The sequence below is a fragment of the Daldinia childiae genome (assembly GCF_008694065.1).
Source record: "Daldinia childiae strain JS-1345 chromosome Unknown Scaffold3, whole genome shotgun sequence".
Taxonomy (NCBI): Eukaryota; Fungi; Ascomycota; class Sordariomycetes; order Xylariales; family Hypoxylaceae; genus Daldinia; species Daldinia childiae.
This window is the reverse complement of record NW_022984644.1, coordinates 3,053,630-3,069,775: the sequence shown is the minus strand read 5'-3', so window position 1 is coordinate 3,069,775 and position 16,146 is coordinate 3,053,630. Positions and strand designations below refer to the sequence as shown.

The window sequence follows — 16,146 nt, the reverse complement described above, 5'->3', positions numbered from 1 at the left end:
AAGTCATTACTTAGATAACTTCACTTTTGTTGACTGAATAAATAGGTACCCAGGTAGGAATGGAGTCGTATGGTGATAGTTTATATTGATTGAGAAACACAATCAACTCGCTCTTGGATGTTGCTAAACAAAGAGCGGGAGAATATATTCCTTCCCTCCCAGCGATGTTGTTTGGCAATAGTTAAACTGTTCGGCGTCAACGCATGAGAACGACTAATTGCATTGTTTCTAACGTTGATATAATAGCATGCATGCTCTGCTCTATCGTCAGAAAAAAGAATCTCAGCATGATCATTCAATAAAACGAATAGACATTACAGAATTTCAACAAAAAACCTCCACGACTTAACATATCCTACATCTTATTAACTTACCCTTGAGCTTAGAATTTATTCAAAATGAATCGAGGAAGAGTACGTCGAAGAGACGAAGATGAAGATGAATTTGATGGCGTGGACCCCCTATCGAATGATAGATTTAATCCTCACATTACTGGCTTCCGGTCGGATACTGTTTGGAACTATTATTTCGGTGGCCATCGCTATTCACAACTCGACGAGTGGCGTAGAAGATACTATCCTACCAGCCCCCGGTGCGATTGGTGTATGATTTACAATCAACACTGCGATCACCCTCAGGCGTGTTCGCAATGCTATACTGGCGGTCGGCCGTGTACCGGTGCTCCCCGCCCTCCATCGTTCGCTCAGCCGCCGTCGTACGATCAACCTTTACCGTTCTCTCGGCCTACACCGTTCTCTGAGCCTCGCCAGCCTTCGCCATTCGACACTAGCAACATCGACCCGCGTCTGCTCGAGCAGGACCAGCAGCGTCAAGCTCAGCAGCAGCAGCAGCCGTCGCCGCCGCAGCCGCTGTCGTACTCGAACGGATACGTTCAGGCGTTCGGGAATTCCCCTCCGTCTACGGGCCCGGGAGGTCCAAATCTGGCTCAGTCGTCGTATACTGCTGGCCTTGTGGGCACCGTATTCGATTCTAATAGACCAGATGCAAGTAGTTCTACTCTACCGCCTCCAGGAGGCTTTGGCCAACAGCACGGGTCCGCAGCAGGCCCTTCTTCTGCGGGCCCTTCTTCTGCACCGGGCCCTTCTGGGTTTACGTCTGATTTCTTCCCACCTGCTCCTCCGCCGGCCCCATCTGGATTCACTTCGGATTTTTTTCCGCCTACTCCTGCGCCGGCCCCGTCTGGGTTTACTTCAGATTTCTTCCCACCTGCTCCTCCGCCGGCTCCATCTGGATTTACTTCTAATTATTTCCCTACTCCTGCGCCGGGTCCTTCGTCTGCGGGTCCTTCATCCGCGGGTCCTTCTTCAGCTGGCCCTTCATCTGCGGTCCCCTCATCTGGGTTCACTTCTAATTTTTTCCCTAATGGGGTCCCCAGTTATAATCCATTCACGGCCCCCAACTATTTTCCCGGTCCAGCTCCAGCTCCAGCTCCAAATCCTTTTCAGGCTCCTAACATTGCTGTTGCTCCTAATCAACCTCCTCCAGGCACCGCTTTGAACCCTGTCCCTGCTGCTGGCCCATCAAACAATAATAGGGACGACGAGTTCATTACCCCCGAACGGCGAGCTACCTTGCCACCTGATTGGGTAAACGGCTGGCCACCAAACGCTCGTCCGCCTGCAGTGGACCTTGCTGGGAATCCGATTAACGAATGCGACAACTGCCGTGTAGACCGCCCCGGCTACCCTTGCGATGCTTGGGTAGGAGTGTCTCCGGGGGTCGGTTGCACCCACTGCAAGAAGACTGACCGGTCTTGTCGTTGGGGCGACACCCGCCTGGCTCCGCGACCTGACGGCCTCACGGAGCCGTTGAGCTGTGATCGATGCACGGGAACGGACATCTTGGGTTGTTCCTGGCGACAGAGACCAACAGGCGCTCCCTATGAGCCTTGCACACGCTGTGTGCGTGAGGACCAGCGGTGCACTCAAGGATTTCTAAGCCCCGATCAGCTTCTTAACAGCAACAATACTCACTTCTCAGTCACCTGTTACCTACCTGGGTCTTTTGCAAGGCGGCAACAGGGAAGCAGGGAGAGGCAGAGTAATCCGACGAGAACGTTTTTTCCTGAGGGGCCGAGAAGTCGTAGCCCCATGCAGATCCGTACCACGGCCGCGAACAACGCTCATCCCCAGCCAGCAAACCCTCAACAGAACACGTTTAACCCTAATGTCTCCAGGCAGCTTAACCTGTCCGGACGGCGAACCGACAGAGGTCAGCAGTGTCTTCTGTGCGCTAGTAGAATGACTCAGGGCCATACCCGCGTAGTTAGCCGGAGATGTAATGCTGATCCCTCAGTCCCTAGGGGGTGTGATACGTGTAGCAGTTGGGGAGTGCAGTGTATAATAGATGGAGCAGCTCGTAAGTAATCTCTCCAAATCCTCTTTTCCCCCTTTTAATCCCCCCCCCCTGAAGTCATCATATGCTAACTCCTTATCCTTATAGTTCCACCTACTGTAACCGCCAACGCGGGCACTTCACGGGACCAAGCCCATTATTCTCATTGCGACACGTGCGTTCAAAACTACAGACCGTGCGACCGGAAACGGCCGTGCGACTCCTGTGTAATCTTTGGAGTAGTATGTCAGGGCGGAAATGCCAGGGGAACATTCCACCGAGGAGTTCCAGGTGATGACCAGCCCCTATACTACTTGAGAACCGGATACGGACAAGGTGGTGTCTTTACCCAACCCGTGGCAAGAGGTCCTCGTCCTGCTTTGCCTATGAATTACCATCTCCAATACCAGCCTTCACAGGATGGGCGTTCGGGGGTTGGTCTCGGTTATGTGGATCACGTAGGGCGGCCGCTCACAGTACCGCTACCACCTCCTGGGCAGGAGATGCACTACCCTGATACACCAGCTCCTCAACCAGCTCCTCAGCCAGCTCCTCAGCCAGCTCCTCAGCCAGCTCCTCAACCATCACCACAGAACGTTCCAGGTCCTCCCGATGCTCCTGATCAGCAGCAGAGTTCACCCCTTAACCCTCCAGCACCGGCACCTGTCGTTGTACTAGGCACACCGATTCATTCGCCATTAGGTTTTGAACAACAGCCTGTGCTAAAAACCCCCGCTGCCAACCCAACCCCTTCGCCGCCGTATCTTCCCCAATCAATTCCGGGATCTCCTCTCCAGCCACTGGAGCAGGTTCCGCAGTTCGAAAATTGGATGTTTGAAGTACCGGCCCAGAATCCCGATGCTCAGTTCCCATCACCCGTTGTCCCGCAAAACCCGCAGGGATATAATTCACCATCTGATGTATTTAAATCACCCACCGGCTTTACAGAACCGTCCCTGGGTCCAGCTTTACACCCGGATGGATCGCCTTATCCCCCAGCAGGCTTTAATGAGCACGGGATGAGCGAGCAGCAGCTGGGCGACTTCCTTTCCGCCTGGACGAATCAGGGCGGGTCGCCAGAGTCTCATACATTAGGTCGGTCTCCCGTGCCACAGTGGAATCCTGACGATTTTATTGATTTTGGCTCGCCGGAGGCGGAGCCAGATGCGGGACCTAGCGGGACGCAGTAGTAAGTCGTAGATGTGTGTGCTCCCTCTCTCGTAGCTTTCTCCGGTATGTCGGTAGGTGCAACAAGGCGAAGTCAAGGTATGTTGTCTCCCGTGCTTCTAAGGGTAAGTCGTAGAGATTACATGGCGTGCAAATTCTTGAGTATACGATCGACCGGCTGAGCGAGTATAAGAGCCAAGGTAAAGGTAGGACATTGCGATGACTACCTGATGATTTTAATCATAGTTGGATATTTATTATCGTAAGTATTATTTAGTAACAGTATGCGTTTATCTAACCTAGAGATGTAAGTGATCCTTAACCAACACTTTGAATTGTGATATGCCATGTTGAATATATTTCTGAAGAGTATGTCTACCTCGCAGCGGAGTCTCTTTTAAGGGGCTTCACCCCAATCTTCGATATAGAAAATTGATAATCGATGTAAAGTTTAGCTCTTCAACTGCGGCATGAAGTGGATCGAAAGACTGAGTCAAAGAGCTCAAAATCACATAGCATCACCTCATCTACGAAGATATCTCACTTAGGTATGCAATATAAACGACTTAGAAATACCCAGATAAGCATATACGACAAGGTAACAGCAACTTTGTTAATAGTGCACCACATAATCTAACAAACGAGTGTCTTATCCAAGAAACTCTTCTCCAGCTATCTCCTCATCACATCCACCAATAATAAACAGCACCTTACCAGATAAATCAAGCATCCACGCCTCTGCGGTCTATACGACAATCAAGGTAGTTTCTCTTTGTAAAAGCCCAACACTGTTATTCTACGCCCTGCCCCTAAGAACAAAGAACTTAACTTAAACGATAGTTGGTAAAAGAGGAAGTGTGCTTACAACCACGTGGTCATCATAAGTACAGCAACAAAGCCGTCCCTAAAAAAGAGAGACAGAGAGACATCTCCCACGTGTCCATGGATAATAGAAGCTTCATATATAACACACTTCACAAAGGCAATTAAGAAGTAAGACAAGATGAATAAGGTACCTTTGATACCTCGCATCTCCCTCGCATGAATCTCAAAAGGCGAGCCCTCGCAATTGACGAACTATCTATAATTACGACCTCGGTTGTAGTCCGAGCCTGGGACCGAATAGGGGGTAGTTATACGCAATGCCAAAATAGTGACTGCTGACTATTTGCTTCCAAGTATGACATTACAACCGATCGCATTCATTAACCTCGAGCCATTTGCACGATATTTATCTAACCCTACACCTAAAAAGTAGACCATGAACCCTCGAGCCATCAATGGTACTTGTTCGGCTATTAAACGTAACATCTCAAATAAACACACATCCCGCATAAGGGGGGCAGAATAGAATAGAAATTTTTTTTTTTCATAACTCATCAAGTCGCACAGAAACAAAGTGAGAACTCCTCGACGATAACACAAACAAACAAACAAATCATACGGCTCATGAATTATAAAAAATTTTCATCATTACGCGTTTCCTATTATACATCATCTTCCTATTTATGGTCCTCAAACCCCGGACATCGAATATCGAACGGCTTCTTTTGATTATGCGGCGTGCATATCATCTCGTTGGCGAAACTACGCCAGCGATCTAGCAGATCGGTAGTTTTCACTCCGTCGTGCTGCGGGTAGAAGCTAAGGTGCCCGACTACGGCGCGCGTATCGATGATAAAAGGTCGGCGCGTTCGCTTCGGGATCGTGACCGTGATGTCTTGCTCGTCGTCTCCGGCGATCGGGAGAGACTTCTTGATGTCGTGGCCCCATAAGGCGACGAAGTTGAGGTTATAGCGTTTGTATTGGGTATTGTACAGCTGTTCTGCTCCAGGACCTCCCTTATTTTGGGCCTGGTATTTCAGTACCGGTGAGGATGAATTCGTGATGTTAGGGAACTCCATCGGCGATCCGAAGAAGTAACGTGAGATGGCATTATCTTCCAAGTTCTTCAACAACGAGTATTGCTGCTGGCTCGCAATAGCCCAGGATTTCCACGCCGCTTCGTACATGGACTCGACACCCTTATCGCCTCCACGTAGATAATTGAGTCCCATCGGAGTTTTCATTAGATCAAAGGGGGCGTCCGGTAGTAACAGGAATGGGTGACCGTTATATGGGGGCTTAGGGTAGATCTCATCATCCATCGCTATGCTCTTGAGATTGCTGATCTTCAGCTCTGGCAGGCTTGAAGCTGGGAAGCGGCTCTTTTCGGATGGTCGCCATGACTCGGCGGCAGCAAATGACGGCTTCTCACTCGGGTCAGGTCGGAAGGCGTGGATGGCACCAACATGGAAGTGCTCATAGCCCGTAAGAGGGCTGTTGACTAAATTCGCAGAAATGGCAAAGGGGTGAGGGATTGCGATCCGGGTATGAACCAACTGAGGAATAGCATCCGGGTGGATGAAAATCTACAATAGAACGGGTTAGAAAACCTCATTTCATAGTTATTGGCAGCCACAAGAACAACCTACAATATCATCGTCGATCTTCACGTAGATAGTATCGTTCTCCACGACTGAGTCCCATATACATCCATAACTTGATCCTTCGCAAGTACCAGCTTCAACGATGTGGTAGTGTTCTTTCCTTTGCGAAACAAGGCCGTTTAAATATTCGAGATCGTCTTCGTTGTTCGTATGTACCATGAACCGGATTTCGTCAAGGTATCCCCCGTTTACGGCGAGATTTTGTTGTAGGTAACAATCTAAGAAGTCGACCGTTCTCTTGCGGCCGTAGAAGACCAGCGCGATGATTTTAATGCCCTCAGGCTTCTTCCACCCATCTTTGGGGCCATGGCTCTTCAGTCCTGCTGTGCTATTCTGCGGAATCGGCGTGTATTGACCCTTCGCACCCACAGGCCAAGTAGTACATTTTCCGGCTAAGTCGTCGGGTTTGTCAGACGCCAGAAGGCCGCCTAAACGTTGAAAGGGTGCTGATCGATATAATTCGTGATGGGTCACCTCAAAGATAAACATGAAGAGACCGATAACAATTATGCCTATAACGATTAATCGCCTTACTAGACGATGATGTAGGTAGTGCAACAACCAGTCGCGATCTACCACCATCATCGCGGCGAGCTTAGATCGAGCGCGACGGAAATCCATACGTCCTTCGTCCCATGCCGAATCGGGACGCGTTAACGGCCTTGTAACCGGTGATCCTCTCATAGATGATATATCAAAAGCCCTACTGAGGGCAGGAAGTATGCGACAATGGCATTGCCAAGGGAGATAACGGCGGAGACTGCGAGAGACGATGCTTATTATTTTTTATTTTTTATTTTTATTTTTATGAGAGTCGGATGGCGCCAAGCGGATAATATATGCAAATTAAAAGTGACCTGGCCTAGAAGTACCAGTTGGATGGCACGGTGCAGCGAGCCGAAAGACAAAGATCCGCCATGACCAACAGGGCGAGATGGGGTCTAGACATCTAGGCAACTGTATTATTCATTTACTTAGGAGTGGCTCATCTGAAGAGATGAGGGCTGTGATGGGCCTGAATTGGTCAAGGATTAAGTAGCCCCTGAAATGCCAAGCACACGAAAGGACCCGTAACAAATCCTACGAGAACTAAATGAAGTGGAGGGGTCCATTCTATGTGTTGTTGAAGAATAAAAAATTAATAAAAAGTAGGTACTACATATTAATGGGGAAAAATGTTTGGGTGCGTGACACTATATAATGTTTACCCTCTTAGGGAAATTATTCGCAAGTTTATGTTGTAGGAAGAAACCAATAAAACGCGTTAAGCTTCTAGAACTGGGATCGAAATTGTTGGCGCATTGATTGCGCTTACTGGCTTAATAGATTGTAACCTTACCTGTACCTATTAATGTATGTAAGGTCCCTGAGTTGATGTGGGGTTATATTATATAATCACACACTTTACATGCAGACATCCAATCAGATATATGCACCTGCTTTAATTGATTTAGCGCTTATCAGCGCAGAAGTACGAAAGGTTTCGTCTGTTATCCGAAGGTTAAATTACCTGGTACTTAAATATGTATTTTGGTAACTGGCGCCATGGCGTAGAAATAATGGCACCATTTCGATTTGAATGTTTAATTTTAGAATTTTCATATCATCAACGTTATAGTCAACTAGGTTAAGCAGGTAGTTTTACTTAATTTTATTTTATTAAAATTTTAATAGGCTTTTATAACTTTAAACCACGATACTAACATTTCGGCTTTTGGTTAAAAGTTAAACATTGTTATAAAATAAAATAAACAATAAAAAAAGACTATTGCTATTGGTACACCCTCGTTTTGCTATCGGAGCTTATTGGTACACCCAATACATTCAAATACATCCCACCCATTTTCAAGTCCTAATATACTATAATGTATGAACCCTCATAACTTTTTCAATACAACAAACCAACATATACAACATATACCGCTATTTTTGCCTCAATTAGAGCTTTCGAACGATATACGTCTCAATTGGATGCATGCGTTATTTCAAAAGTTATTTGAGTATACGTTTGTATTTGATTGAATATTTAATTGAATATAAATGCGACCGCAAAAGAGCCTCCCGCAGAGCCTCATCCAAAGCCTCATCTAGAAGCCTATCGAATCTATCAACCCCTATAACTTATTCAATCAGACGTTCCAACATATATGATTTACATCGTTAGTTTCGCCTCAATTAGGGCTATCTAATGATATAGGTCTCAACGGGATGCATGCAGTACTGTCAAAGTTATTCGAATATATAGTTATTCAATTTAATATAAATGCGACCGCGTGGTAGGATATCACGTGGTCTCCCCAGGAGTCACCACCACCACCAACACATATACTCGAATAACTTTATATTGAAACGCTGCACCAGGCTGATACCTATATCATTAGAAAGCTCTAACTGAGGCGAAACTAATGATGTAAATTATATGAGTTGGGCTGTCCAATTGAATAAGTTATAAGGGTTGATATAAGGGTTGATAGGTAAAATGTGGTTTAGTTGATTTAATTGAAATAATTGGTGGGGATGTACCTGTTGTACAGGGTGTACCAATTAGCCCCCGATAGCAAAACGAGGGTGTACCAATAGCAATAGTCTAAAAAAAATCATTAAATTTATTAAATTAAATAATGACATGGAATTTTGTTTGTTTTTTGTAAAATGTACTTAAATACATTTTAACACGTGACTTTCGGTCACGTGTTATTTAAACGTTTATTATAAATAAATGTTTATAAAAAAATAATAATAACGTAAATCATTAATTAATAACTTATATAAATTAATAATTTAAAAATTTATATTTTTTTAATTAAATTATTTATTATATAATAATAACGTTTAAAATTAAATAAAAATTAATTTAATTTTTATTATTAAAAGTTTTTAAATTAATTTAATAAATTTATATATTATAATTTATATTATTATAAATATTATAACGTTATTAATTTTATTATTATTTTATTATAAAATTATTTTTAATAATTATAATATTATTTTTAACGTTAATACTTTTTTTTTAAATTTATAACGCGTTTTTTTTTAAATAAAAAGTTTTTTTTTATTCGTTAAAATTATTTTAATAACTTTAAATTAAAAATTTAAAAATAATTTAAAAAAAAGTATTTTTTTTAACCACATTTTTTCCCAATTAATCACATTTTAACATACTTTTTTAAAACATTTTTAAATTTTTAATTTAAAATAATTTTAAATATTTTTTCTTTATTTAATATAATAATAATTAAATTAATTAAAAATATTAATTTTAAATAAATAAAATCTTTATATAAAAAATAAATATTAATTCGATTATTTAAATAAATTATTATATATAAAACGTACGCGTTTTAAACCGAAATTAATTGTAACGCCGGTCGTAACGCCGGTTATAACGTAATAACCGTAATAAACACGGTAATAAACGTTAAAACCTATAATATTATAACGTAATATTGTAAAAATATGTAAAAAAAGTTAAAAAATCCGGGCAATTATATAAATAACTTTGAATTAAAAAATAGAAGGTATTTTAAACGTGGTTATAAATGGTTGTAAATGTAAACGTGTGGGTGTAAATGTATAAATATAACGTTAAAATTATTACGTGTTTTTAAACGTTAAAGTTTATAATATTATAACGCGATATTATATAAACATGTAAAAAAAATAAAAAGGTAATAAAAGCAAAAAATTAATCCCGAATAATTAAAATATAAGGTATTTTAAACGTGGTTGTAAATGGTTGTAAATGTAAATGCGTGGGTATAAACGCGTGAGTGTAAATGTAAATGCGTGAATATAACGTTTTAAGGTTATTTAAACGTTAAAGCTTGTAATATTATAACGTAATACCGTATAAATATGTAAAAAAAACAAAAAGGTAACAAAAGCAAAAAACTAACCTTAAGTGATTAAAATAAAGGATATTTTAAACGTTATTATTACTTATTATGTTATTATTAATATAGTTTTATTAAATGTATATAAAAGTTAAAGTTAAAAGTTTTATATATTTAAGTTTAATAAACCACGTGTAAATTAAAAAAAAACTGCACGGTTTTATTTAAGTTATAATGGTTGATATCGTTATAAATATAACGGTAAACCATTTAAATTTAATGGATAAACCATTATTTAATTTTTAATTTAACGTGTGATTAATATAATATTAATAATTTAAAAAACATATAAAATACGGTGTTAAAATTTAAACATGTACGAAACTTTTAATTTTAACCTTCGTACCAAATATGGTTAAAATGTTAAATAACGGTTAAAACTAAAATTTAAAAAACGCTTTTTTTAAAACTTATAAATACAAATACACGGACTAAAGGTTTTGTGGCGCTTATGGCACCAACGAAAAAAAAGCGAAAACAAACGAAACTTTACCATTTTTTAAATTTTTAATTTTAACACATTAAAATAACGTTAGAAACATTTTTTACGTTTAAACTTTTTAAAATTATTATGGGAAATTAATAAATAATTGATAAATAATTGATAAATAATTGATAAATAATTGATAAATAATTGATAAATAATTGATAAATAATTGATAAATAATTAATAAATAATTGATAAATAATTGATTAATAAATAATAAAAAATTAATAAAAAATTAAATGTTTTCGACGGATTTTACCGTGCAAGTTTATAAACACGTAAAAACGTTTATGCGAGTTTATAAATACATGCGTTTTTTTAAATTTTAATTATTTATTTTTTATTTATTAATATTTAAAAAATACATAATTTATTTTTTGGAAATTTAAAGCTTTTTTTTTTAATAAAATTATTTTATATAATAATTTATATATAATTTTATTTAATTTATTAATAACTTTTAAAATTTTAATTAATAAATTAAATTAATAAATAAAAATTTTATTATATATAAAAATAAATTATAATATAATTTCGTTAATATTTTTTAATATTTTAAATATTTAAAATAAATTAAATAACTTAAAGTTTAAAATAAAAAAACGCATAATTTTAACAATATTAAATTATAAAATAATTTAATTAAAATTTAAAAAAATTAATTTAATAACCGTAAAATTAACTTATATATTTTTTTTAATAAAAATAATATTATAAATTTATTAAAAAATTAAAAATTTTTTTTTTTTAATATAAATTAAATTTTATTATATTAAATTTTTAATAACTTATTTATATATACATTTTAAAATTAAAAAAACGTTTATATTTAAAAATTAAAATTTATAAAATAAATAAATAAATATATAAAAACTTATAATATTATTATTATAATAATATTTATAAAATTTTATTAATATATAATTTTTATAATTATTTAATATTAAAAAACGTTTAATATTTTTTATATAACTTTTTATATATTTATTAAAATATATTAATTATTTTAAATTAATTTTATTTATAATTTAACCGTTTTTAAATAATTTAATAACTTAATTAAATAAAAATTTACTATTATAATATTATAAAATAAAATACATTTTATTTATTATAATAATAAAAAACGGTATAATTTAACTTTAAAAATTAATTAATTAAATAATTATAAACTATTTTTTATTTTTAAATATAATTTAATAAAACTTTTAATATTAATTAAAATTTATAACAACTATTTTTATAATAATTATATTTATTATAAACTTAATTTTATTAAAATTATATATATTTTTAAATAAAATATTTTTTTTTATTATATTTACAATTAATTTATATTACGTATAATAAACGTTAAAATTTTTACAAAAAACTTTTTAATAATTAATTTAATAATTTAAATATATTTTAAGTTTAAATCGTTAACGTATAAAATTTATAATTTAATTTTTTCCGATAAATTTTTCGTTACGTTTTTATAACAATATATTAACCATTTTTTCAACGTAAAAAAACTTAAAAAAAAACGCTTAAACATTTAACTTAAAAATATATTAAATAATAATATTTTTTTTATATTAAATTAATTTTCGTTAAAATTTTATAATATTTTTATATTATTAATAATTATATATTTTACCGTATAATATTTTATAAAAAATATTATAAATATATATAACGCATTTTATATTAAATTTTTTATTACGTTTTATAACATTAAATATTAAATTTATTTTAATTTTTTTAAATAATTAAAATATTTTAAATTAATTAAATTATTAATTATTAAAATTAAAAAATAATAATTTAAATATTTTTAAGTTATTAATTTATATAAACTATTAATTAATGATTTACATTAATTATATTATTAGATTTTATTTAATTAATCATTTATTATCCAATACTTTTCCGTACCTGTTATTAGCTTGTCATAGAAGCCGCTCTCGCACGTGTAAACATGTACACGTCTCCGATAGTTTCCCTACCGGCTTATACTATCTATACCTAACTATAGTACAATCCTTTTCTTACATATATCCAACTCCCGCTATTGATGCAAACACATTTCTATCTCCAACCGTAATCCCATGCAACGTGCTGTTTGTTCCACGCCCTAGTGTTTCTTCACTAATAAGCACAGTTCTAAACGTGACGATTCAAGCATTCTCTATCCAGCCAGACCGCCAACAAGGTATGCAAGTGTAACCACCTAGTAAACAAAATGAATAGATGCAGCATCACTCATATCTCATGATCTTTTACCATGGCCTCAGATGAAGGCGCCGTCTCTACCTCGAGGCGGATTATGCCCTGGTGGTCGTGGTGGCGAACTGCGGTATGCTGTATCTTCGCTATCGCTACGAGCCCTATTCCACCTTCTCGACTCGTAGTCTTCGTACTCGGTTTCTTTCTCGTCGCTTCTTCTCGGCGGACTATTGGTTATGCCCCTACCATACCGCTCCGCCCTCTTATCGTCCGAATATGAACCGTCTTCACTTTCTTCCTCCTCGTCGTAATCATCCTCGTCATACCGAGGTATCGTGGGCATCGAGCGTGAATCACCCTTAACGAGGCCTAATCTTTCCTCCTCACTTGCATTCTTCGTCTTTACCTGTCGCTCCGAGTAACCCCGCGATCCTATCCCGTGGCGCGACGACGAGTTCCTCGGCGACGGCAGCGCTTGCTCCTGTATACTGTCAGCTTGATGCCGACGGAATACATTTTGGAACGAGAACTGCCGACGTGCTACAGGGACCTCCCCGTGAGGCGGCGGTGTCGGCGGTGCCAGAGAAGATACGCTGGCATATGGCTTCGGCGTCTCCGTAAACTGGATATGACGCCCAGTGCTACCGGATGCTATACTAGCAGCACCTTCGTATTCCGTCCTCTGTAGGCTATTCGGGAGGCCGTAAATATGACCGTGACTAGTGCTATATGGACTAGCCTCGTTTGCGTATTTCTGACCCGGAACAGCAATTTCAGACAACTGTACCGGGTGCATCGGACTTTGGACCCTAGGATCGTGAGCGTCCTGGGAAAACTCGGGGTGTCCTGGCAGCAAAACGCTCCTCGCCCGACTTCGAATAGTACCGGCTATGCTTGATAGCATACCCGGTGACATCTGACGACTACGTTCTTCAGCTAACTCTTCCTCGGTAAAAAATCTCGATCTGCCTAAAGGCGGATGGGCTGGCGCGTTGACAATGCTTGGTGATGTTGTCGCACGACTCCTATAACTCCCAAGTCCAGTCCTTCTCCGCCTTAATCCATCCCACTCGTATAATTGTTGGCCATCTTCACTAACCGGAGCGAGACGCTCTAATTCCTTTTCTTCACGAAGCCGCCGGAATTCCTCTTCTTCCATCTTCTGGCGAGCAAGAGAAATGCGCCGTACAATGGCGGCGGCTCCACGAATGGCGTCGGCCTTGGGTTCGGTTTCGGGCTGCTCTTGCTCGGCAATCGTGTGTATTTGGTCCAAGTCCCCAGCAAAAACGGCAGCATCTGGCACATCTTTGGCGGACTTTGACAATTGTAGCAGAACAACGCCAGCGCAAATAGTAAGAAATCCCATGACCACCGTAACAATTTGCATCGCGGTACCCTTGAACCCTTGGAAGAGGACCGCCGAAGTAATCATAGTCGTACTTGTGAAATAGACATAATAAGTCGGAGTAACCATAGCTGCATTAAATAAGTTGAGTGCTTTCTATAAAAAAGTTAGCATGTCTTTACCGTATAATTGCAGCAAGCTCACGTTTAAATAAATAATCTCCGTCAGCAGTGTCCCTATTACGAAGACTAGAACAACGTATACAAACCACTGGTTAAACTGAGGAGTGCCGCCGGCCTGCGCAACAATAGCAGCACCAAGACCCTGGGTAGCGACGACACTCAAACCCCCAATCCAACTACAGACCGAGATATACGGGAACATATTTTTCTTGCCGTATCGTGGCGCAACCCATAATGCAACGAAAGCAGAACCGACTATAATAACACCGATATAACTTAAAAACCCCGGCGTAATGACGAATTTCTGTAACTCCTGGATAGTCGCCACAGAAGATTCCTCGGGAGCATTTAAGACAATAATCACGGATCCAACTATGCAGAGAAAGCATGCAACCTTGCCGACCATGCTCAGTCTCTCTTTTAGGAAGATGGCCGAGAGAACGGCTGTGATGACGACCGATAAAGCTCCCAAGGACGTTACTAAGATGGCGTCCGTGAAGGCGTAGGCAGCGAAGTTGCAAAGCTCGCCGATAATCATTAAAGTCATTCCACCCCACCAGAAGGCGTTCTTGAGATAGCCATAACCCTCGCCAGCGATTTCATTATATTTCTCGTTTGCTTTGAGCAATCCAACCTTCTTTAACACAAATGATACTCCGATGAAGCAACCGGATGCAACTGCCAATGATATACCGATGGCCTTGTAGGCGGGTGGTCGGCTTTCTGTCGCGGGGTCGGTGCTCGTCTCGTTCGCTCTGGCATATATGTGGTTGGCCGCGACGAGGAGCTGCCCCGTCTGGTCCATATCAGAGCCGCGGGAACGGCGAAAACTGGCCGCCTGGGAATATATATGGATTTTATGTATTACTGAATCGTTCGCTTATTGTGGGGGAAACCTTGGCTTTTGCAAAGTGTAAGACAGTCGTATATAGATAGGTTATGTAGATCGCGCAGTTCTAATGCTCTAAACATGGGAAGGTAGATAGACAGCACAGGAATTCGGTTGTTCTCGCGAAAGTAATTCGAATTTACTAAGGTCGCCGTAACGTTCCCAACGCAAAACTTGAGTTACAAACACAGTTGAAGATCGACGGGATGGTCCAACTCTAAACAGGTGAACCTTGAGCTAGGGTTCAAGCGACAGCGGAAGGTTAATCGTATTAGGATATGGAGTGCAGGAAAGGTTAAAGGATCAGTTTATCGGAAGGGAATTTCTAATATACGAGTCTTTCGTAGTAGTAGAATAGGAGTTATTAGTTGTGTAACGAAGCGGATACGTTGCGAATTCGTAGGGGTTTCCGATATGGGACTTGTAGTAGGAGTAGAAGTGACTAGGACGTAGGCGGTCGTAGGCGGTCGTAGGCGATGTCGAACCGGGCTGGTTCATGAAACGACGGTTAACAAGGAACAAGGAAGCTTGGTACTCTCGGGTCGTAATCGCTAAGTAAGATCGAAAAGCGGCTTTGAAGCATTCTATGGTGGATAGCTAACATGGAAAAGAGAGAGGTTGGATGCGCAATGTAAAAGAAAAACAATATAAAAATAAGAGCAAAACAATATACGTTAGGTAACTTTGAAGTTAGTCGAATAGGCTGTTGGAAAGGACTTTCCGCCATCCGATCTCAAGTGTTGATCGCCTGGACGACAGCCCGTACATAGTGCATTTTACAGGGACTAACTAGCAACTTACGTACTACATGTTTGCATGTGCACCTATAATGTACCTAAGGTAGCGATGTTAAAGTACATGTTGTGTGGTCAGTGCTTGTTAGTGCTTTTTAGTGCTTTTTTTTAGTGAGAAATAGATGAAGCAGTGGGATTAGGTGAATTTTCAAGGTCTGGAACACCTATTACGTACTACCTGCCTTACCAAGAGCACTCAAGGTGTATGGTACTCAATTAAGCATTTTAAACTATGTAAATACGTACTACTTCGGGGCTCAGCTAAGCCTGTATCCAGAGGGACAACAAAAGCTGAGTATCGGGTCGGGGCATGGCTGCTGCCGAGACCTATCAG

General features: G+C 39.3%; 3 protein-coding genes across 5 annotated transcripts; 1 reads left to right on the top strand and 2 right to left on the bottom strand.

The window, feature by feature from the left end:
- Positions 1–605: 605 nt before the first annotated feature.
- GL218_03552 (uncharacterized protein) lies at positions 606–3,545 on the top strand (the record flags this gene model as incomplete). Of its 3 annotated transcripts, none has more annotated exons than XM_033580118.1 (2): positions 606–1,721; positions 2,766–3,545. In XM_033580118.1, 2 exons carry the CDS (start codon positions 606–608, stop codon positions 3,543–3,545), a joined length of 1,896 nt encoding a protein of 631 aa, XP_033436675.1. The 3 variants fall into 3 exon arrangements, with proteins under 3 accessions (XP_033436675.1, XP_033436674.1, XP_033436673.1); XM_033580119.1 differs by lacking the exon at positions 2,766–3,545 and having other exon boundaries at positions 606–1,607; positions 1,693–1,725; XM_033580117.1 differs by lacking the exon at positions 606–1,721 and having other exon boundaries at positions 2,742–3,545.
- Positions 3,546–5,024: 1,479 nt separating this feature from the next.
- GL218_03551 (putative mitochondrial-processing peptidase subunit alpha protein) lies at positions 5,025–6,500 on the bottom strand (the record flags this gene model as incomplete). The annotated part of the gene is made up of 2 exons (XM_033580116.1): positions 5,025–5,933; positions 5,997–6,500. 2 exons carry the CDS (start codon positions 6,498–6,500, stop codon positions 5,025–5,027), a joined length of 1,413 nt encoding a protein of 470 aa, XP_033437051.1.
- A 6,166-nt stretch (positions 6,501–12,666) lies between these two features.
- On the bottom strand, positions 12,667–14,934 carry GL218_03550 (putative magnesium transporter NIPA4; the record flags this gene model as incomplete). The annotated part of the gene is made up of 2 exons (XM_033580115.1): positions 12,667–14,103; positions 14,152–14,934. 2 exons carry the CDS (start codon positions 14,932–14,934, stop codon positions 12,667–12,669), a joined length of 2,220 nt encoding a protein of 739 aa, XP_033437052.1.
- Positions 14,935–16,146: the final 1,212 nt, after the last annotated feature.